The following is a 19,920-nucleotide window of genomic DNA, read 5'->3' on the forward strand; positions in this document are numbered from 1 at the left end:
AAGTCAAATAAAGGAAATTAGTTGGCCGCTCTATGTAACATGTATGAGCTGCTTACGCTAATTAATGCCATGCTTGTCATTAACATTTAACTACTCTCCAACTACTTTCTTCCAAATACTCGTCACCAATCAATGCGTGCCAATTAATTCGCTACTTTTCCATGTTTTCAATCCAATGATTACAAATTTTCTTTCCCAAAATTTAGTCTATTTTTCAATATAATATTGATTCAACATTTTTAAATAACATCACATCAGTTATTTTGTGGTTGGATTTAGCGGTGAGAATTAAATCGGATTAATCGACCAAATTGAAATGAAAATAACAAAATATTATTGGTTCATTGAGCAAGTTAAAAACACGCAAATAAAGAATCGTGCTTATCAATTTTACGTTTCCATTTACAAAAAAAAAAAAAAAAAAAAAAAAAAAAAAAGGCCAAAAGTGTCAGATACACCTAAATATATATTAGGAGGCATGTGATTATTAGTTATTAATCATTTACACGAATTAGTTAAATTTAATAGTTTAATCTAAAGATAGAGACAATTAATAAGGTTATTAAGTATATGGTATGATTCAATTATTGAATCTTGCACAAAAAATTCAAGCTCGACATCCCTATGCGGTATCCCATAGTCGAGCACGACATCTTTTTTATAACAATTTTTATGAAGAAATTGTTGATTTTTATATTTTTTTTTACTTATTCTTAATTTTTATTTTTATGTTGTCAAGAATTAATCTTAGTCCTTAAATTTTCGATTTTTTTGTTAATATAATCATTTTTCATCGTCAATGTTGATATAAGACTATATGTATCAGCGCCACAACAACACTGCATAGATGTCCCGTCGACACAAAAAACTAAATTTACTTTTAAAAAAACATAATTAAAACTTAAATTTAACAACATAAATAACCCAAAATATAAAATCTTCTAAATTAGATGAGTAAGATAAGTTAAAGATCGATTTGATTTTTGACAAAAACTTGTGTGAGACGATCTCACGGTCGTATTTTGTGAGACAGATATCTTATTTGGGTCATCCATGAAAAAATATTACTTTTTAAGCTAAGATTATTATTTTTTATTGTGAATATCGATAAAGTTGATCTGTCTCACATATAAGATTCGTTAGACCGTCTCACAAGAGACATACTCTTGATTTTTATATTTAAATATACTTCAATCAATTTTTTTTTATATAGGAACTATAATCTGTCCCTTTTAAAACAAGTATACAAACCAAAAACAATTCACAAATACGAAATTACAAATCACACCCCATAATATTTATAAAATAAAACACAAAATACAAGTGATCATCAAATACATGCGGGGCATTGGACCAATCCATTCTCATTACAAACCCCACACCTTTCTTTCTTGCCCTCCACCACAATCTTGCAGCTTCCTCCACACTCCAGGCACGGCACAAACCTGGCGCCGCCGCAGCCTTCGCAGCCCAGCCTACCCACGCCCCTTTCCACACGTGCCCAGTTCAGTATCCTTGGGAGCCGACCCGTTTCGTTCAAGTGCACAACTTCCTCCACTCCGCCCAGGTATCTCCCCTTCACGAACACCCTCGGAACACTAACTCCGTCGCCTAATAATTCCTTCAGTTCGTTCAGGAATCCACCGTGTAACGATACGTCGCGCTCGTCGAACACGATCATGTGTGTCTCCATTAGTGTCCTGACTATGTTGCAGTCCTCGTACGTGCGCCGGACGCCGCCTAAAGATGTCGTGTAGAGGACGACAGAGTCGGCTCCGTCGGGCGGGCATTTCTCTTCGAAGTCGGCTAAGGGGTCCCGCTTGACAAAACCCGCGGCCTTGCCTTCCTTTTCTCGCTCTAATTTGTCTCTTTTTATGAAAATGTTGTCCCTCAGCGACTTGGGGACATCTGGATTATTGATCCCGTTTCGTGAGTCGATCGGATCGATCCGTGGGTCGGTCTTCGTTGATTTGAATTTCTTCAATTCCGCAACTCGCTTGGATTCAGCGGGTTTTGATTCTTTTGGAGAGATTTTAGCTTCAAGCTCTTCGAGCGTATGAAAAGTCAAGCTCTTAGGTGGTACTGATTCTCCCTTGGCGGCGGGGAAATCTTGAGCCGGTGGCGTATGATCGACTGGTTTCAGGCTGGCCTGAAGTACAGGGACGGAGTTGAGCTTGGGCTTGAGATCCTCCAGTGCCTTGCTGACCTCTTCCCACGTGCGAGGTGCATCTTCAATGGCGTTGAGCTTCTCTAGAATGGGGGCTGGCAACAGTGAGGTCTGCTTCCAATCATCCTGTGGCTCGCATGACTTGAGCCACGGTTCTTCGATGGCGTTGATGTCGAAGACGGCGAAGCTGGACAACGGAGGACGGTAGACACCGGCGGCAGCGACGTCGATGCTTTTGGATGAGGTGCACCCCATGGTAGGGAAAGTGATAAGATTGGAGAGATGGAAGATTATGGGTGTGCATGGAATAATAAGAATGAACTATGATTTTGTGTGGTTATGAATATATTTGGGCTCCGATAAATGTGTGGTGTTGATTTTGGGTAATGGACCCATTTGGTAAAAAAAAGCCAATTTTGTGATTGTGGATAACATCATCACACACGTCCAAATATCAAATTATTAGGAGGGGAATTACCAAAAAATTCTATATTTATATAGTTCTTTCTCTTAATATATTTTAATAATATTTATGATATTATCCTCTTTTTAATTTAAGAAAAAAATACAAAATTCTATAATAATAAACTAGGAAATAATTGTCTTGACATAAGAATATTAGGCATTGTTGTCCGATTGGAACAAGGAGAACATTAACCAAGAACGACTAAGTCCAAACGACAAAAACTTATGTGAGACGGTCTCATATGTTGTATTTTGTGAAACACATCTTTTATTTGGGTCATCCATGAAAAAATATTATTTTTTATGCTAAGATTATTACTTTTTATTGTGAATATCAGTAGAATTGACATGTCTCATAGATAAAGATCCGTGAGATCGTTTTACAATAAACCTACTTCTAACAAAATAGCTCATTCCTTGGAGTAGACACAACTTTGAATATCAGAAAGCAATTCCTATTATTTTGAACAATGTCGTTAAAGTTCGATTTGATGATATATAATTCACCTAATTTATTTCAAATTCACCTAATTTATTGTTCCACACATATATAATGATAATCGAAAGTTCGACATTTGGTTTGTATCAAATTCAATTCACACACTTGAAGATCTAACCCAAAAACCGATTTTACCATAAAGGGGTAGATAGAATAAATAAAAAGGAAGAAATGCGATCACAGAGTAGGAAAGAAAATCAATAATTTTCACATCTTTCGATCCAGTTCAGTGAAAGTGCAACCAAAAGAATCCTTATGTGTTCGTCTCTTGGCTGCTGCCCAGTAACAAGACGAGGAATGGAGCCGTTTTCTGACCCTACGCCGCGGTTAGAATATAAAAATATTGTTCTTCTGTTGGTCGTAAGCATTTTAGTATCACTGATTTGCCTTTCATTTGAATGATTTGAGCATGGTTTTTTTTTTTTTTTTTTTTTTTTTTTTTTTTTTTTTTTTTGTTTTGTTTTTTTTTTTTTTTTTTTATGTTTTGAATCTTCTTGCTCCACGTTGACTGATGCTATGGTCGAAAAATCAAAACCCATATTTGCTAATTGTAGTAAAATTTTCCCCCAATCTTGATAGTGGTGAATTTACGTGAATTGTTAATATTATCTTTTGATTTTGTTCATGAAGATTTAAATAACAAATTTTGAGCTCCTGATTTTGCTGCTGATGGCATGATGAAGCATGGGTCGTTACTGATTCTTATAGGTTTAGTGGGTGATTTTGTAGTCTATGCATGCAAGGTGAGTGAGCCCGAGAATAGACACCGGGTTCCTTTCCTAATCCTTAGTCGAAGCCCAAGTAACCTCGATTTTGTTCAGTTAAATATGAACGTATAATGTTCTTACCCAAATAAAAGTAAACTTTGAAGATCTTTTTTAGTTGAGGGCGGGCACAGTGCCCATCGCCGAACTGGTCGCTTCCAGGTACGAATGCATGCCAGTATGCTATCCTTCAAAATCGTTTGATCTGGGTTTTCTCTTGTAGTTTAAATGCATATTCTGTTAAATTAGTCTAGGGGAATTTTACGCATCATATATCTGTGATGTATCATGAAATGATACAAATGATGTGATCTGGTGGATGTTTGAGGATAACTTATAGCATAGTTTGGTTAATCAGTTTTATCTCCTCGAAAACATCTATAAAATGCATGTCGGAAGCTGACTATTATCAAACTTCTTCAGTAGACAAAGAAGTCTGAAGATGGTTTGTGGAGCCTTTTACATCCCAAAGGAGAGAGGGTCCAATCCTCGAGGGGATGATGCTCACTTCATATTTGAGGAGAAACAAACAATTGGTGTGGCAGATGGTGTAGGAAGCTGGAGTGAGAAAGGTGTTGATGCTGGAGAATATGCTCGAAAGCTGATGTCCAATTTTTTTGTAGTGCTTGGAAACTATCCTATCGAGGAAAGTAATCATAATTTTAATCTTAAACACATCTTGAATGAAGCATACTTGAAGACTAAGGTTCCAGGATCCTCCACAGCTTGCATATTAACACTCAAAAACAATGTGAGGTTTTGTTTTGTTCACTATTTCAGGTTTTATATTATTCTCTTTGCAACTTGAAGCTCCTTTCTTGGTTTCTTATTTTAGGTAATGTAATGGCATTTGTGTATTATCTCATTGAGTGTACAGTCCTTGCATGCTGTTAATGTGGGAGATAGTGGATTCTTGTTATTAAGAGATGGAGAAGAGTTCTATAAGTCACCGATCCAGACTAGTCGCTTCAATTGTCCGCGTCAGCTTGGTAAATGTGCATCTACACCGAGTGTGGCTCAGGTATTTGCATTATTTGCGGTTTTGTAAAATACTTTTTCAATGTTAAGATCATCTAAATGTTTGAGAGTCCAGCAAATAGATCGAATCAGGCTTGGTTTCAACAACTACCATCTTTTTCACACGTTTGTTTTCTTAATTATCTTACGTTATGATTGTCATCAATTCACAGGTTTCTGAAATGCCGGTACAAGCAGGGGACGTTATTATACTAGGCACTGATGGCCTATTCGATAACTTGTTCACAAAAGATATCAGGGACGTTGCTAACTTCTTAGGAGGGGCAGGAGCAGATCCAGATCAAGTTGCGAGAAGCATTTCCGAACATGCTTATTATAATTCCATTGATAAATCTGCTTTTACTCCCTTCACAGAAGCGTCTCTAAGAAATGGTATGGCATATTTTGGTGGAAAGAAAGATGATATTACCGTGGTCGTTGCTTTCGTTGTTAGTAAATAGTTTGGTTTCTTTCACAGATGAGTATGAAAAAGGGTGATTTGGATTATGGATAGACTTAGAATTGCACAAAATATTTGCATTTGGCCCTTAGGTACATATAATTCTATGCACTGTCATTATGTATGTGATAAAGTGCATTACGCCCCGATCTTTTGATGTTTTGATGTGATAAAATTCTCGGATCACAACAAATAACACACATTTCAGGAATTTTCACTCGTTTGGTCACTCCATAATAAGTTGTGAAAAGAGAGAATTTTCTTGATGATATAAAAATAAAATGTAACTTAAATTAAATAAACAATTGTTTAAGTTAACTTCACTTACTTTTTATTGTTGTTACTTAAACCAGTTTTATAACAAGTTATTGAGTAAGTTTATAAAAATATCTACAAATACTCATTGTTTCTAAAAGAATTTGTTTTAAAAAAAATATGTACTATTCTAAAAATACGATTCGTTATGTTCCGCACGCATTAAGTTTTTTGTGGGGGTTATGAATTAAAGTTTGCCTCTTTTAGTATTTTATTATTTATTATATAGGTATTGGCTTGAATTCCCTTAATTAATTACCATTATCTGTTTTTTTTTTCCAATTTTCTAAAATATTTCTTTCTTTAAATAATGGTATTGCACATTAGCTTTTTTGTGCAATCATTATTTAAATTTACTGAAACATTCTTTTTTTTTTCTATTAAGAAATTTTTTAACTTTTGCCCGACCCACTACGAAGTATGAACATAAGATAACATATGCCGTATAAATTACAGAAAAAGAGCTTCAATTCCACAAGTTCTTCCCATATAAAAAAATGGTAAAGGAAACAAAAGCTTCAAAAAGTCGAACATCTCCATTTAGCCGGGGAGATGCCATGCCATTCAGTAAAACTTATATTTTTCGGAGGAATTTACATATGAATTTTGAAGTTCTTTTTAGTATAAGAAAGACAATTCTTCTATTTGTCCCCTACTTCTCTAAGCATTCTCATCGTGATGCCCCCCAGCCTCTTATCCATGCGGAAGAAGTTGGAAAACAACTCCATGAATTAACAATGCTGAAATATGATGGTGCACCATGTACCACCTTCCATGTTGGAATTCATAAATATTAGTTACATTAAATGCCTCGGCATCCAGGTCAATGCAAGCATTCATTGATACCCAAGCCATATCTGTCACCACCCGAGTTTTGACATGTCGAATCTGGAAATCAGCGACATTCTCCCAGCTAAAGGCTAGCTGCCAGCTTTCCATGACCGCATTGTAGCTGCAAAAGGAGTTTGAAAAAAGTTTGATGAGAGACTAACAGGCTGAAGCAAATAGTTGACAAAAACCCTTCCGTGCTCCATGATTCTCAAATCAGAGTCTCTTGCTGGCACCACATTTTAACTACACCTTCAAACATGTAGAAAAGACGATCACCCTTGGTTTATGTCAACCAATCATAATCTTTCAGGACTCCATATCCACGGGGTTAAGCACATAATAGCATGAAGGTAAAAAGACAGTGAGTCAAGGAAGCAAGCAGACTAAATATCATTGAAGAGGATTTAGAACTCTAGTCTCTAGAACTAAAAATACCGTCATAATTTTCACCATATAATCAGGGTGGCAAAAAGAGTGAATTAGTACACTTTAGGTAAGGATGTGACTTAACCATGAATCAAATCAAGAAACAAGGAAAGAAGGGGACAATAATGAGTAGCAGTCATACTTTACCTCAAGGAAGTTCTGTTACCTAAGGAAGTATCTGTTAATCAGTCTCAAGGGGATAATAATGAGTAGCAGTTATATTTTACCTAAGGAAGTATCTGTTAATCAATCTCAAGTGCTATAAAATTTCATCAAAATTTCCCAAATAGACACCTTAAAGAGCAATAGAAGATTAAACAGAGAATTTAGATTTCAAAAACCGAACTTAGAGTCCAAAGCGAGGTGTGATAAATAAATCTATAAATTCCAAAATAGAAAAAGCTGAAAAAATTTCGTGGATGGATAGGAAGCAACATACCCACTAAATGACTCGCCATTTGCATGAAAACACTTCACATAATCAGCATTGAGCCAAAATAGAGCCATATCTGGAAGTGCTCTGTCTCTCACTATTCTAAAAAACTCCAAATTGATGTTTACAATGGCTCTTGTGGCTGCATAATAGGCTTTCCATCCATTGGGTGGTGTCACGTTATCTTGCTCCAAAGTGAAATCCTAGGCCATGAAGGGGGTCAAGCAACAGATTCAGCAATGATCACAATTTCAAACATAAATGGAAATCTTCTTTGCTTCTTTCTAATTTACAGTATCAAATGGCCCACCTAATCCTGATTTCAACCCAACTATGAGAATGGCTGAACAGAGAGAATCTTACATATGGGTTCTCATGCATCCTAAACAAATTAAAGAAGAATCTGTAACCAACTTAAAGTTGAAAAAAAAAAAAGAATCATCCAAATGTTGCTTACCAAATCTCCTGCATGTATGATTTACAAACAACTGCTCAAGTTTACGGCTATATTCCTAGTGACCAGTCGTGTGAACTGATGCTACTTCAAAACAAATTAAGAATTTTCAACTCCATAGTTATGTGCAAAGACAAGGCATGCTACAATGCTACCACTGGAAGTAAAGTAACAAAATTTCCGCGAAAACTCAAGACCACCCGCTAGGTAAGCCAAACTGACCCAAAGAATCACTTCAAATTCAACACCTAAAAGAACTAACATTGCTTCGTGAAGCAAAGGTTCAATTTTTATTTTTATTTTTTTACAAAATTGAAATAACATAAACCTTATGAAATAGGGCCTTCCATGCGTTATCATCATTGGCAGCTTCACGCATGCGCGAATTCGTCATGGAGAGCCTACAGAGGCTCGGGTAGTCCAAGTAACTCAGCACATGCGTCGTGATCTCCGGCACCAACTGCTCCATCATCGACACCCCAGTCTGCCTCTCCGCCGCAATTTCCCCATTCTCATTCCCATTCAAAAGCGCCATCATTTCAGCACCGCCACCACTTTTGCTCTCCTTGGTGGCAATCACTCCAATTATTCAATTCAGACTTAGTCGATTGTAATTTCCCCTTGCGGGCAAAGAAGCAGGAGAAGGTCACCGCTGCGGGCACGAAGGATGACGAGCAATAGCTTGCGAAGGAAATTCTATAAATAGCAAACTCCATTCATAGGTAATGAAACTAAATAAAAATTACAAAAGGGCTTGCGGTAATTTCCCCAATTCATGAAACGGACCAAAGATACAAGCAAGAGACTGTCGGTCTTTACCACATCCACGCCCTAATAAAGGGTTTAGGGTGTGACTGATAAAATCAGAAAGAAGGGAAATTGTTAGGCAGGGCGGACGAAACGGAAGGTGAAATTAAATCATGATCCACTGTTTTGATAGTTTTTTTTTATAACATAATGTAATATTTATCAATCCATATAATATAAAAAGATATAATGATAGTGGATTTTAAATAAAATGACGTATGTCTTTTGTTATTTTGTTCGTACTACTCACATAGCAGCCGATGACCCGGATTCCAATCGCTGTTACATATGTATTAATTCGTGAAAGCTGATCCACACTCATCAAACGGTCATTTGCAAATCATTTGGTCGGTCTGCTTGTCAACCATTATAATGTCGTAACTCATAATATTCAACCGTCTCGTCCTTTATATTACAAACGTGAGTAAAGCTTTATCAGCAAATTTGACATTGAAAACTCTATCTGTCCCAAAAAGAAACATTAATAATGACGAAAAGGTAGCAAGAAGTCGGAGAAAATTTGGATAAAAGATTTGATTACGCATGAGGGTGAAGGTTAAAAAATCCATCATAAATATTAGCCTGATCCGTTTATGAAGAATCACAGAGACCAACTCTTCCACCACAAGCCCATAACAAGAAAAAGTAAACTGGTGAGTTCTATTCGTTTTGCCATGTTTCTTCTTCCTTTCTATGCAAAGCTTGATATTTTTTTTATAAATCTAGACCAAGGGAGAATTGACGCAATAGTCTGGAAGCAAAAAATTATAGTGAAATCTTTGTCCCATTGGATCTTGCCTAGATTGTATGATGAAGATGATGCAGGGGATTGAACTTTTTTGGATGAGTACTAGTTTTTATGATGCTTTTCGCCTAATGGGTAGATCAAAGCGGCCGTTGTTTAATTTCTATGGGGGGATATGTTCCTATTTCTTGAAGTTTCATGTTTATATACGATCTTCATAGTATGGGGCCGATTTAGATTACTTTGTTCACTGTTATTTATGAGACCATGCTATCAGTTTAACTCTCAATCTTGTGCAGCTTTCATTTTGCAATTCTTGGACAAAAGCCACAAAAATGCTTTCGATTGCGAGGTGCTTTCACCGGTCAAAAGCCAAACATTCTCCCTGAATCCAAGATCACACTATTCTTTCTTCCGGGACAGCTTGTGAGTTAGATTGCATTATAATCTTAGAGCTTACATGCTGCTAGTTTCATTCATGTAAGAGTTCTTTTCCGGGTTCGTATCAATTCATTGGATTATGAGTCTTGCCTTGTTTTTATTTGCAGTTATTGTGAATGAAGTAGATGCTCTGTATATCCTGTTTGAGCAGTTGAGTAGTTCAGTGTTCGATGATGGTCTGATTCACAAGGTAGTGTGAACTCGGGGTGTCAATCCAATAATAATTGTTAAACTTTTTATTTTAAGCTAATGTGAATCTTAATTAACTTAATATTTGTTTTTTGTTCATTTGGTTTCAGGAGGAGTTCTGTCTTTCACTTTTAGTCGCAGTAGTAAGCCGAATCTACTAGCAGAAAAGGTTTGTATTACTTGCCATCCCCTCTCATATTTTCCCATCTGTTCATTCCTGCGTGTGGTGGTTAGTGTTGGTATTTTGTCACTCATTTTTCTTGATAAAACTAAGCTCCTTGTTGTCCCTTTTCAGTTATTCGACCTGTTTGATGTTAAGCGTAATGGGGCCATTGAATTTGAAGAATTCGTTCGGTCTTTGAGCATCTTTCACCCAGACACATCAGAGACAGATAAAGTAGCATGCAACCGATAATCATCGTTTTGTAGTCAAAATACCAATTACATGAATAATTATAGAATCTAAACAAAAATATTTGATTTTGCAGTTGCATTCAGATTATATGATCTCTGGCAGACCAGTTTCATAGAACGAGAAGGAGTAAGCATTATTCTTTTGACATAATATGTGATTCGTTTGATCAATTGTGTAATACATCATACTGATCATATTCTTTTTAACTGCCAAGTCCCCTACATTGATAAATATATAAATAATTAAATTGTCTTCATCCTAGTTAGAATGTTAAAAATATTATTATTATTATTATTATTATTATTATTATTATTATTTGATAAGTAAAAATATCTTATTTATGTATGAATATGATGTCCAATTTCTCGAAATCAAGAAAAATATAAAATTTCGTAAAAAATTGTGTTTGATTTGACGGATTATGTGAGGATTTGATCATAGTCAATAGGTAGATTCTCCATCGAACAAGCTTTTAATATAGAATGTCAGTGTGATTTATTTTAATGACATAATTTACGTATTATTATATTAATATGAGATTTACTCGGTCCGAATAGAAAGATATGACTAAGTTCCAACCTAGTGAAAAAGAGAGAAATACAAAATTCGATTTCAAAGGGTATAATGGGGAAATTCAAGTTAACTGCTCTGGCCGTAACAGTAAATGCTGGCATTATCTATCACCTTCAATTATTTGACTGAATCACTGGAAATGAAATGCTAAGATACGCTTTCCTCAATCTGTCCGAAAAGCTTTATCTCAACTCCACTGATTGGCCACTCTAATTCCCTCAAAATTTGAAACAATTGTTCAGATTTAGCAACATTAATCGTACATTTTACAGAGCATCATTTCAAGGTCAGATCCAGAAATGGGTAAATCTCATTCCCACACGAACTTAGTCTCGTGTCTTCTGGCCGCCATTTTCTTGATGCTCTTAATCGCCGCCGCATTCATCGTCTATTTCACGGTTTTCAAGCCCAGAGACCCAAAACTCACCGTCAACGCCGTCCAACTCCCCGCATTCTCCGCCGTTAACTCAACCGTCAGCTTCACTTTCTTTCAGTACGTAACCATCAGCAACCCCAACCGCGCCTCCTTCACTCACTACGACAGCTCGCTGCAGCTGCTTTACGCCGGAAGTCAGGTGGGTTTGTTGTTTATACCCGCCGGGAAGATCTCCGGAGGCAAGACTCAGTACATGGCAGCCAGATTTTCCGTCAAGTCCTTCCCGCTGTCGGCTCCTGTGCATCAAGAAAGCGTGGGGCCCGCTGTACAAGATGGACATATTGGTTTTGGGTTCGGGCCTGGCATGGAGGTGGAAACTAGGCTTGAGATGGCGGGTCGGGTTCGTTTTCTGCATTTCTTTACACATCGGGTGGAGGCCAGGGCTGAGTGTAGGGTAGCCATTGGAGTTAACGATGGATCTGTTCTGGGCTTCCACTGTTAGGCGCTCATATCTGTAGACTCTAGTAGAGATGGAGGTTGGGTGTCAATCTGAAAATTGTATAAATTTATGGCGACTCTTGCGTGAAATTTAGCCTTTGTTAAATAACCTTCTTTGACATTTTAAAGCGATGTAAATATTTTTTTTTATAGAGGCGTATAAATATTTTTGGAGGATCAATTTTTTTTCGCACCAATTATCCTATTTTAGAACGTTTTGATCGGATATAAAAAAATTTATACGGTTTTTATTCTTTAATTTATAGTTTTATATGATAGGATATAAATATCTTTGCATCAGGCAGAGACGTTTTCACAGAGTAGAAAGTTGGGTAGATTTTCAAATAAAATAAACATCAACTATAGTTGTAAATCTTGGATTCCAAGCGCAGATCACTTCTCCACCATTGATGAATACCATGAGCATCTTTGAAGTCTCTAGCCCGAGAGCGGTTTACCGTTAGATTGGCCGATGGAATAAGATGCAGCGGCTCTTCAGACTGCACACCCATTGCATTCAACAGAAGACCTCCGATTGAGTGTTGTGTCGCCAACCTCTCAATATTTCCTGCCCCCATATCATCCATCCGTTTTCGGTGTTCAAAGTACCCGATATACTCGGAGCATATATGATCAGATGGGTTAACATATAGACGTGGAAACCATGAAGAGAGGGCATGAAACGTCCCAACAGAACGGCTCGTTTGGTGGTTATTTTTCATTGCAAGAGCAAGTCCTGCTGTGATCACGCTGCCTGCTATTCGAATGCCGTGTTTCACTTTCTTATCCTTGATTCTCTCAATTGGTGCTGAAAAGAAAGGTGGATTGAACAAGAACGAATCAAGGAAAACCCCGGTCTTGGCCATGTTCTTTCCAGCCAGCATTGCCATGGCAGCACCGAGTGAATGGCCGGCTAACCAGACATTTGCACTTCCAAATGTTGCAACCACATGTCGAACGGCTTGTATTGCTATTTCGAACCGAGATGTCAGATGCAGTCCGTTTTTTATGATATGGATGTCCAGTTCAATATCTCTAGAGAATGCGTCTCCTTTGGTTATGGTGCCTCTAAACGCGATTACATATCGTGGAGCCTCGTGTGATAAAGGGTTGTTTTGGGTGGAAGTGAGTTGATAGATGGCACCAAATATAGAAGAATCAGCATCATCTATAAGGGGACGGTATAACTGAAAATGGAAAGCGTTCCACCACGGAGGAGCGAGGGCTAGGCTCCCTTCTCGTTTTTCCTGGCGGTCTCGTTCCAAGATGTACACGCTCTGAACCAAACTAGCTGCAACAAACCTTCGATGACATGGATTGTTCCTGGAAAACAATATAAATAGCGAATGAAAATTGGCTCTTAACTGCGACAAGCTATGTTAATCCAACTTCATAAGAACAATACATAATGAAATGGCAAGAATCGCAAGATGATTTGGCTCTTAGCTGTGAAATATATCATCACACATAGTTTAAGGTATACCAGTCAACTTTAGTCAGGTGCAAAGGTCCTGAAATGTCGAAATTTTCCCTGTCTGAAGTAGTAGATCTTGAAAGGTCCACAATTTGCCCTTCTGACGCCATAAACTAAGATTCTTATTTTAATCCCAACCAAAATCTGCATATTAATTATACTCAGTAATAGACCGAAACAAGAAACCTACAACCCCTCCATCATCGCAGGCATATGCTCAGAACAATAATGAGAATTTGTAACCCACAATTTCTAAACATCAAATTTCAGAAAAGGAAGGGCGAGAAACCAGAACACAGCATTTGCAGAATGCCTAGAAAATTTTAGTAAAAAAAAAGCCTGTAGCATCGAATTAAAATCACAGAATTGAGACAACAGAGCTTGACTAATAGAAAATGAAGAAAAATCCAAACCACAGCATAGAAAGCCCAAATCTTTTTGTACGAGTTGCAGGGTGTAAACATAAAAATGTTCTTGAACTAAAAATTATAGTTGGTTTTTTTTTTTTGGAAAGAACCATTTTTTCATATATTTGGTTTAGTTCCGTGTTACAATCGATCCACATCAAATGAAAACAAAAAAAAACAAAAAAAAACCCAAAATTTCCCCAAAACATATGGGTTTTATACAACTAATATATGCACGAACTTGATCCAAGAAAACTAATCATAGTTTCACAGTCAATGCTGTAAATCTTTCCTTCCAACTCCAATGTGGCAACCAAAAATGGGTATGCTCACAACCGGATCTTCAATTGTACGACAATATGTGAAATCCAAAATCAAAAGATAAAAAAGCGAACCCAAATCCAAGCACATTATCCATTGCCTCCAAATCACCTCTTCAAAAAACAACACACAGAAGCCAATCAAACTCACTTTAAAGAACCGACGTCACAAAGAAAACACGCGTAAGAGCCGCCCACAAACAAACTGAAATCTTTATGATAAAAACGTCTGAAACTTTAAATTTTAAATAACAAGATTCGAGATGTCAATTATTTTAAGAAAACTAGAACAAATCCCATCTGGGTTCGGCAGAAATACAAACAATGTCAGAAACCATTGCAGACATGAATCGTATAAAAGGCAAAAAATCGAAAAGAAGGAGAAAATACTAATGCAAGAGAACTTCTTGACTTTGCAGCCAGATCCTGTAAACAAAGTAAAAGTAAAGAAAGGCGAGAATTCGGGCGTTGAAGTGTCGCTGTCCGTTTTTGTTCAAATTAGACGCTGAAAAAACAACGGATTTCATGCATAAAAATAAATATAAACTGTTGGATTCAATTTGAGCCTCGTGGGATGGGATATTCGGATCCGGGACTAAATTTTAATTATTCGATAGTTGTATCCAAATTGCTAATATAACTCCCTTTTTCGTTCATTATTGAAATTTGAAGAATTGCAATTTATAGGTCCTTATCATGCTATATTTTTGTATGTGAATTACATTTTTTTTAAAAATTGTAAATAAAATGTAAAAGATTATTTGAAAAAGTGCTGATTATGCGTATTTAATAGTCTTCCGACTTAGTTGGTAGTTGGTAGTTGGTCGTTGTGATTTTAAACGAAGTAATTAATAATGTTGAATCATCATTAATGTAAAGATGACACTAATATAATATATATACACACATGACAATATAATTAACTTGTATAACATAAACGCATGTGTATATATACATATATATACTATAAAAGTGTAATTTTGCAACGATTTTAGCAAATTCAAAATTGAACTTTGAGACTATATTTTCTATAAATTATTTGATTCTCTTTATCATTTTCAATGAAAACGACTAAAGAGGATGAATTATCATGACTGAATATTATATTATATTATATTATATAATATAGCGTCACAATGGACGTGAAATATTATCCATTGACGTTCACGCTTGCAATCTAGTTTATATTACGAATACTCGTTCATTTTCTTCGAAATGAAATGCAAATAAAGTGTTCCGCAAAGTAGATGACCACATGCAAGTGCCAAGTTATTTCAATATCTGGAAGCAAAAGAAAGAAGATTGGCCAAATTGTCTCCGCATTTATTAATTTTCAGTAAAACAAGTCTTGAAATGTACCCAAGATTACATCTTATGAAACCCAGTAGATGGAAAATCTTTTATCTCAGACAACTCAACCTAAATCGACAGGAATTCCCGAGATTTTTTTTTTGTTTCAGCCAAGGCAATAACATATCGCACCTCGATCCGTGAAAGCAGCAAGAAAGAAAATGACCAATCAGTCCAAGATATAGTTACGGGACGACACATGTTTCGGCTAGCAGATCAAGGAGCCTGAGGCTCGTAACCATAAGGATTCTTGCTCGCCCAGTTCCATTGGTCTATGCAGAACTCCTGGATGCCATATTTCGCCCTGCGACAATGTGAACCCTTCGAGTTAGCCAAAATGTAGCGATTCAGGTACTTAGCATTTGAAAGATGAAAGCTGTCGATTGTGTGGTGCTGGTAAGAATGAGGTGAATTCTTTTTGTTAACACACTCAACGTGATTTAACACTTACTTCCAGTTCAATTCCCGTTCAGCCTTTTCTGTTCCAGCATATACGATCTCAGCGTCACCAGGCCGTCGATCAGCCATCACCAGTGGAATTTTCTGAACGCGCGCACAAAAATGATATGAACTTATGCAAGAGGGCATTGCTTTCCTTGATACATGATTTTAACAAATAAACATGCAGTGTACCGAAGAACTTGCTAACAAGGAAACAAATACAAGTATCAAGGGCCACTTTTAGAACGTCTAAATCTCAAGTGGGATGAATATTATCTCAAGAACTGACCTTCCCAGATGCCTTTTCAAACGCTGCCACCATCTCCAACACAGATGTACCTTTCCCAGTACCCAGATTGTATACCTCACAACCTTCAGGCAGTTAACGCATTGTTATGAGACAGCGTAATTGAGGGAAAGAATATCAAAGGTCCTAAATGGGGTAAAGAAAAGTACTTGAGCTCGAGAGGAGCCATTAATCAGTCAATCCATTGAAGCATGTATCTCTAAGTACTTGAATTCCTTTTTGTTATCAGTACACTCAGAAAAATGTGTAAAGTTAACTTTCACCAACCACTATTATAAATGTTTTATTTGAGTATCTTTAAGACACTCAAGATATCTATACAAGATATTTAAGTTTCTTAAGTTCTCCAAATCCACGCCACACCAGACTCATATAAGAATGACCTCAAGTTGGATAGGAAAATAACCGTTGAACAAATACACAAATTAGGGGTCGTACCTACAGAAGGGTCAGCGAGTTTCTTCAAAGCAGCTATATGGCCATCGGCTAAATCAACAACATGAATATAATCACGTACCTGGGAAATCAATAGCAGTTAAACGGATTATAAATGAAATAAATATACTAATGCACCAATACCCAACAAATTCTATTTACTTCGGAAACAAGTTTTCAGCCTGATTTTGAACGAAAATATATACTGCAAACCACAACATTAAGAATTGTACCATGCAGAAAAAATCTAATCTAATTTGTAAAAAATATGATGAAACCCCAACTTCAACAAGTACATGTATTTTCATATCCATTCATAATGAATACCAAACCAACAAATAAAAGACTGAAATAGTTGTCTAAATTTCATGCATGTCAGCATACTTACCCCCGTTCCATCCGTTGTTTTGTAATCAGTTCCATAAACTGTCAGGGCTGGCCTCCTTCCAACAGCCACTTGCTGTATGAAAGGGATGAGATTGTTTGGAATCCCACGGGGATCTTCACCAATATGGCCACTTGGATGTGCGCCGACTGGGTTGAAGTATCTCAGCAATATGATTTTCCATGTAGAGTCGGACTGGTAAATGTCACGACACATCTCTTCAATGAAAAGCTGTATAAATAATTCCATAATATGACACTTCTCGAGAAATTCACACAAACAAGCAATGGGATAACTACAGCAAGTAGTTTTTAACTATTCATTGAGCCAACCCATCTCACCCCCTTTCCCAAATTCCTGAATTCAACCCCGACCACATAATAATATAATTAGATGAGATTCATTCTCAAAACATATGCTGATAATTTACATATCAATTACCTTTGTACGTCCATAGGGATTCGTAGCACTTATGGGGGATTCTTCTGTGCATGGTACCACTTTTGGCCAACCATAAACAGTAGCAGAGGATGAAAATACAAGCTGAAAATTATGTACAAGTAAACCCAGTTAAAACAACAAATCAACTGAAAATAATACACACACACAGATATATATGTGAAGCCACGACGTAGTTTAGAGTGGTACTTTTTTACAGCCATGTGCCGCCATGACTTCTAGTAGAACAATCATGCAAATAAGGTTGTTGTCATAGTACAGTAATGGTTTCTGCACACTTTCACCAACTGCTTTTAATCCAGCAACATGAATAACAGCCTCAAACCTAAATTGAGTTCAATATCAGCAGCAAATGTGGGGTCAATGCTTAAGTTTTTGGAAGAACCAATATAAAAAAACCCCTCTATGATTTACTAAATTGATAATGAATCAGATTTCTTTTCATAAAATTAACTCGTGACAAGTTAAATCCCATTAGCTATCCCGGAGATCTAAATTGAGATGAGCGTCTTAATATAGACTGCAAAAGAAATTATATATCATAAATTTCTTAGATGAAAAAATAATAATTAAATATGTACATCGAAGAACGAGACAGCCTTCGTGCCAACATTTTGAGGAATAAGATGACAACCCAACTTGGGTACTCAGTCTCGACTAACTAATAACACAAAATCATTGACCAATGCTAATAACGATTGTCGATAAATTAATAACGAACTGAATAGAGTTTTGTTGGTATTCTTGTCCAGGTGTGCCAATGCTAATATCGATTGTCGATCAATTAATAATGAACTGAATAGAGTTTTCTTGGTATTCTTGTCCAGATGTGCCCAATGCAATCCAACATTGTAAGTTTTCCCACGATTGGAAGACATCATCTTATCATCATTCAAAGATTATTTTGTTTCTTTCTTAAGTTGGTTGCTATTCACTAATGACTAATCTCACTATAATACATGATTTTCGGAATTTTTAACTATCCTGAACATATAATCGGCTTACGATGATTGTGTTAATTTTTCCATCTACACCAAAGAAAACCAAACTCCTCTAAACAATCTAAAGAATCGTACATCTGTTATATATCGGATATTTATTTGAGGATAAACATTAAAATAATACAAACCCAACAAAAGACTCACTTTTCAGAAGCAAAAAGCTTCTCAAGTGCAGGCTTATCTCGTAAATCTATCTGCAATCAAATACAAAATACCATTGAAGACTTGAATTGAAGTTAAAAATTACCATCATCAAGAAACACCAACACAATTCATCTATTATAAGACACCGCTGTCTTAGAGGCCGAGACAACGATCAAGAGACGAAAATCTCTCAGATTCACACCCCCTCTGGTCCACCTAATGCATCACCAATTTAGGAAACAATAAACTCAAATATTTACCCCAAAAAGAACACCACAGATCCAACACAATCTTTTCAAAATTATTAAACATGGTAAGACAGAAGAATAATCGAATTTGCAGCAAAAACCACAACTCGTTTAGCTCCGGCAATATATGACATGATTCAATAGGCACGCTGAATTTGAATAGGGGCTTGATCCCAGAGAGAAAATTTTAGATCAATGATCAAACTCATCATAAGCAATAAATTAGCCCAATATCTCACTCTTCGCATTAATTGCACTATTCCACCCAGTCTAGCATCACTATCCAAACTAAAATCACTATCATAACTAAAAGGTTTACACCTCAACACGAATCCTCAAAGCCATAAACGCCAGAAACTACCCAAAATAAAACAGATCAACTGAAAAACAAACGACTAAAACTTCAAGGATTCAAATTTACGAAATCAACCCCACTTCAGTACGCAAATATTAATGAAAATCGACCCTTTCCACACTAACCGTAAACCAAACACCAAAAATCAAACCCCGTAAAAATCCAAAAGGTAAACCGAAAAACAGGAGAACATCGAGGAAATGGGACCTCGTGAAAAGTGAGGTTGGATCCATGTTCACCAGCGAGTTCTTGCACTCTCTTGATGGCTATTTCGGAAGAATTGTCCAGTTTATCCACCACCACCGCCTTGTATCCTCCCAACAACAACTCCAGCACAGTGTGGCTTCCAATATATCCCGCACCCCCGGTCACAAGGATACTCCGCGCCATCGTTCAGATCGAGGGTACTAGTGCCAAGTCCGGGATAAAAAAATTTGAGAACTGATCGGGTTTTTAAGAAGCAAAATGCAGGAGAACAGACAAAAAGTGAACTCCAGAGACTGAGTTGGGAGTCGGTGTGCACAAATAGTGTGCATGGACAATATTATATAGACACGTGGGAGCGGCGAAGGATTTCGCCAATTCGTACTGTTTGAACCGCCTGACCATGGAATCTGTTTCGGTCATTCAACTACAGGTGGTTGATTGTATGAATAAATTTGGTTTCCTAATTCCTTGTCGGATTTATGTGATCTCAACTTTAATAAAGCTTGATAGAA

The 19,920-nt window shown here is 36.7% G+C and overlaps 6 protein-coding genes and 1 pseudogene across 14 annotated transcripts; 3 read left to right on the forward strand and 4 right to left on the reverse strand.

The window, feature by feature from the left end:
* Positions 1–1,230: 1,230 nt before the first annotated feature.
* Positions 1,231–2,483, reverse strand: LOC140968030 (uncharacterized). Its single transcript, XM_073428870.1, has one exon. The coding sequence runs from the start codon at positions 2,420–2,422 to the stop codon at positions 1,331–1,333; it is 1,092 nt and encodes a 363-aa protein (XP_073284971.1). The 5' UTR covers positions 2,423–2,483; the 3' UTR covers positions 1,231–1,330.
* A 680-nt stretch (positions 2,484–3,163) lies between these two features.
* LOC140967977 (probable protein phosphatase 2C 80) lies at positions 3,164–5,556 on the forward strand. Of its 7 annotated transcripts, none has more exons than XM_073428798.1 (5): positions 3,180–3,457; positions 3,762–4,057; positions 4,319–4,646; positions 4,773–4,916; positions 5,086–5,556. In XM_073428798.1, the coding sequence occupies exons 3-5, from the start codon at positions 4,338–4,340 to the stop codon at positions 5,371–5,373; spliced, it is 741 nt and encodes a 246-aa protein (XP_073284899.1). In that variant the 5' UTR covers positions 3,180–3,457; positions 3,762–4,057; positions 4,319–4,337; the 3' UTR covers positions 5,374–5,556. The 7 variants fall into 7 exon arrangements, 6 of the variants coding, with proteins under 6 accessions (XP_073284898.1, XP_073284899.1, XP_073284902.1 ...); XM_073428801.1 differs by having other exon boundaries at positions 4,322–4,646; XM_073428802.1 differs by having other exon boundaries at positions 3,861–4,057.
* A 591-nt stretch (positions 5,557–6,147) lies between these two features.
* Positions 6,148–8,739, reverse strand: LOC140967971 (F-box protein SKIP8-like). Its single transcript, XM_073428784.1, has 3 exons — positions 8,160–8,739; positions 7,384–7,580; positions 6,148–6,639 (listed from the first exon to the last, which is right to left on the reverse strand). The coding sequence occupies exons 1-3, from the start codon at positions 8,367–8,369 to the stop codon at positions 6,381–6,383; spliced, it is 666 nt and encodes a 221-aa protein (XP_073284885.1). The 5' UTR covers positions 8,370–8,739; the 3' UTR covers positions 6,148–6,380.
* A 466-nt stretch (positions 8,740–9,205) lies between these two features.
* Positions 9,206–10,578, forward strand: LOC140967984 (calcineurin B-like protein 7; annotated as a pseudogene).
* A 479-nt stretch (positions 10,579–11,057) lies between these two features.
* Positions 11,058–12,049, forward strand: LOC140968010 (uncharacterized). The gene has a single exon (XM_073428843.1). The coding sequence runs from the start codon at positions 11,301–11,303 to the stop codon at positions 11,877–11,879; it is 579 nt and encodes a 192-aa protein (XP_073284944.1). The 5' UTR covers positions 11,058–11,300; the 3' UTR covers positions 11,880–12,049.
* A 144-nt stretch (positions 12,050–12,193) lies between these two features.
* On the reverse strand, positions 12,194–14,691 carry LOC140968009 (GDSL esterase/lipase At4g10955-like). Of its 2 annotated transcripts, none has more exons than XM_073428842.1 (3): positions 14,228–14,691; positions 13,359–13,493; positions 12,194–13,198 (listed from the first exon to the last, which is right to left on the reverse strand). In XM_073428842.1, exons 2-3 carry the CDS (start codon positions 13,457–13,459, stop codon positions 12,232–12,234), a joined length of 1,068 nt encoding a protein of 355 aa, XP_073284943.1. In that variant the 5' UTR covers positions 13,460–13,493; positions 14,228–14,691; the 3' UTR covers positions 12,194–12,231. The 2 variants fall into 2 exon arrangements, with proteins under 2 accessions (XP_073284943.1, XP_073284942.1); XM_073428841.1 differs by having other exon boundaries at positions 14,090–14,691.
* Positions 14,692–15,378: 687 nt separating this feature from the next.
* LOC140967975 (UDP-glucose 4-epimerase GEPI48-like) lies at positions 15,379–19,838 on the reverse strand. 2 transcript variants are annotated; one of them, XM_073428787.1, is made up of 9 exons: positions 19,409–19,838; positions 18,599–18,648; positions 17,643–17,778; positions 17,436–17,537; positions 16,998–17,189; positions 16,613–16,691; positions 16,157–16,239; positions 15,878–15,969; positions 15,379–15,730 (listed from the first exon to the last, which is right to left on the reverse strand). In XM_073428787.1, the coding sequence occupies exons 1-9, from the start codon at positions 19,589–19,591 to the stop codon at positions 15,643–15,645; spliced, it is 1,005 nt and encodes a 334-aa protein (XP_073284888.1). In that variant the 5' UTR covers positions 19,592–19,838; the 3' UTR covers positions 15,379–15,642. The 2 variants fall into 2 exon arrangements, with proteins under 2 accessions (XP_073284888.1, XP_073284887.1); XM_073428786.1 differs by having other exon boundaries at positions 16,998–17,225; positions 19,409–19,836.
* Between the last annotated feature and the right edge of the window lie 82 nt (positions 19,839–19,920).

The sequence above is a fragment of the Primulina huaijiensis genome, unplaced genomic scaffold (genome assembly GCF_012295235.1).
Source record: "Primulina huaijiensis isolate GDHJ02 unplaced genomic scaffold, ASM1229523v2 scaffold32015, whole genome shotgun sequence".
NCBI lineage: Eukaryota > Viridiplantae > Streptophyta > Magnoliopsida > Lamiales > Gesneriaceae > Primulina > Primulina huaijiensis.

What these genes read in the sequence shown, in the direction of transcription:
- LOC140968009 (XM_073428842.1), bottom strand. Translation starts at nt 13,459, where the DNA reads ATGGCGTCAGAAGGGCAAATTGTGGACCTTTCAAGATCTACTACTTCA. An exon ending in CACCTGACTAAAGTTGACTG is followed by an intron (nt 13,199 to 13,358) that starts GTATACCTTAAA and finishes ATTGTTTTCCAG; the next exon opens with GAACAATCCATGTCATCGAA.
- LOC140967975 (XM_073428786.1), bottom strand. Translation starts at nt 19,591, where the DNA reads ATGGCGCGGAGTATCCTTGTGACCGGGGGTGCGGGATATATTGGAAGC. An exon ending in CCAACCTCACTTTTCACGAG is followed by an intron (nt 18,649 to 19,408) that starts GTCCCATTTCCT and finishes ATTTGATTGCAG; the next exon opens with ATAGATTTACGAGATAAGCC. An exon ending in GAACGGGAATTGAACTGGAA is followed by an intron (nt 15,731 to 15,877) that starts GTAAGTGTTAAA and finishes ACATTGTCGCAG; the next exon opens with GGCGAAATATGGCATCCAGG.
- LOC140968010 (XM_073428843.1), top strand. Translation starts at nt 11,301, where the DNA reads ATGGGTAAATCTCATTCCCACACGAACTTAGTCTCGTGTCTTCTGGCC.
- LOC140967977 (XM_073428796.1), top strand. Translation starts at nt 3,387, where the DNA reads ATGTGTTCGTCTCTTGGCTGCTGCCCAGTAACAAGACGAGGAATGGAG. An exon ending in TTTTCTGACCCTACGCCGCG is followed by an intron (nt 3,458 to 4,318) that starts GTTAGAATATAA and finishes AAACTTCTTCAG; the next exon opens with TAGACAAAGAAGTCTGAAGA. An exon ending in TATTAACACTCAAAAACAAT is followed by an intron (nt 4,647 to 4,772) that starts GTGAGGTTTTGT and finishes TTGAGTGTACAG; the next exon opens with TCCTTGCATGCTGTTAATGT.
- LOC140968030 (XM_073428870.1), bottom strand. Translation starts at nt 2,422, where the DNA reads ATGGGGTGCACCTCATCCAAAAGCATCGACGTCGCTGCCGCCGGTGTC.
- LOC140967971 (XM_073428784.1), bottom strand. Translation starts at nt 8,369, where the DNA reads ATGATGGCGCTTTTGAATGGGAATGAGAATGGGGAAATTGCGGCGGAG. An exon ending in GGAAGGCCCTATTTCATAAG is followed by an intron (nt 7,581 to 8,159) that starts GTTTATGTTATT and finishes TTCATGGCCTAG; the next exon opens with GATTTCACTTTGGAGCAAGA. An exon ending in AATGGCGAGTCATTTAGTGG is followed by an intron (nt 6,640 to 7,383) that starts GTATGTTGCTTC and finishes CTCCTTTTGCAG; the next exon opens with CTACAATGCGGTCATGGAAA.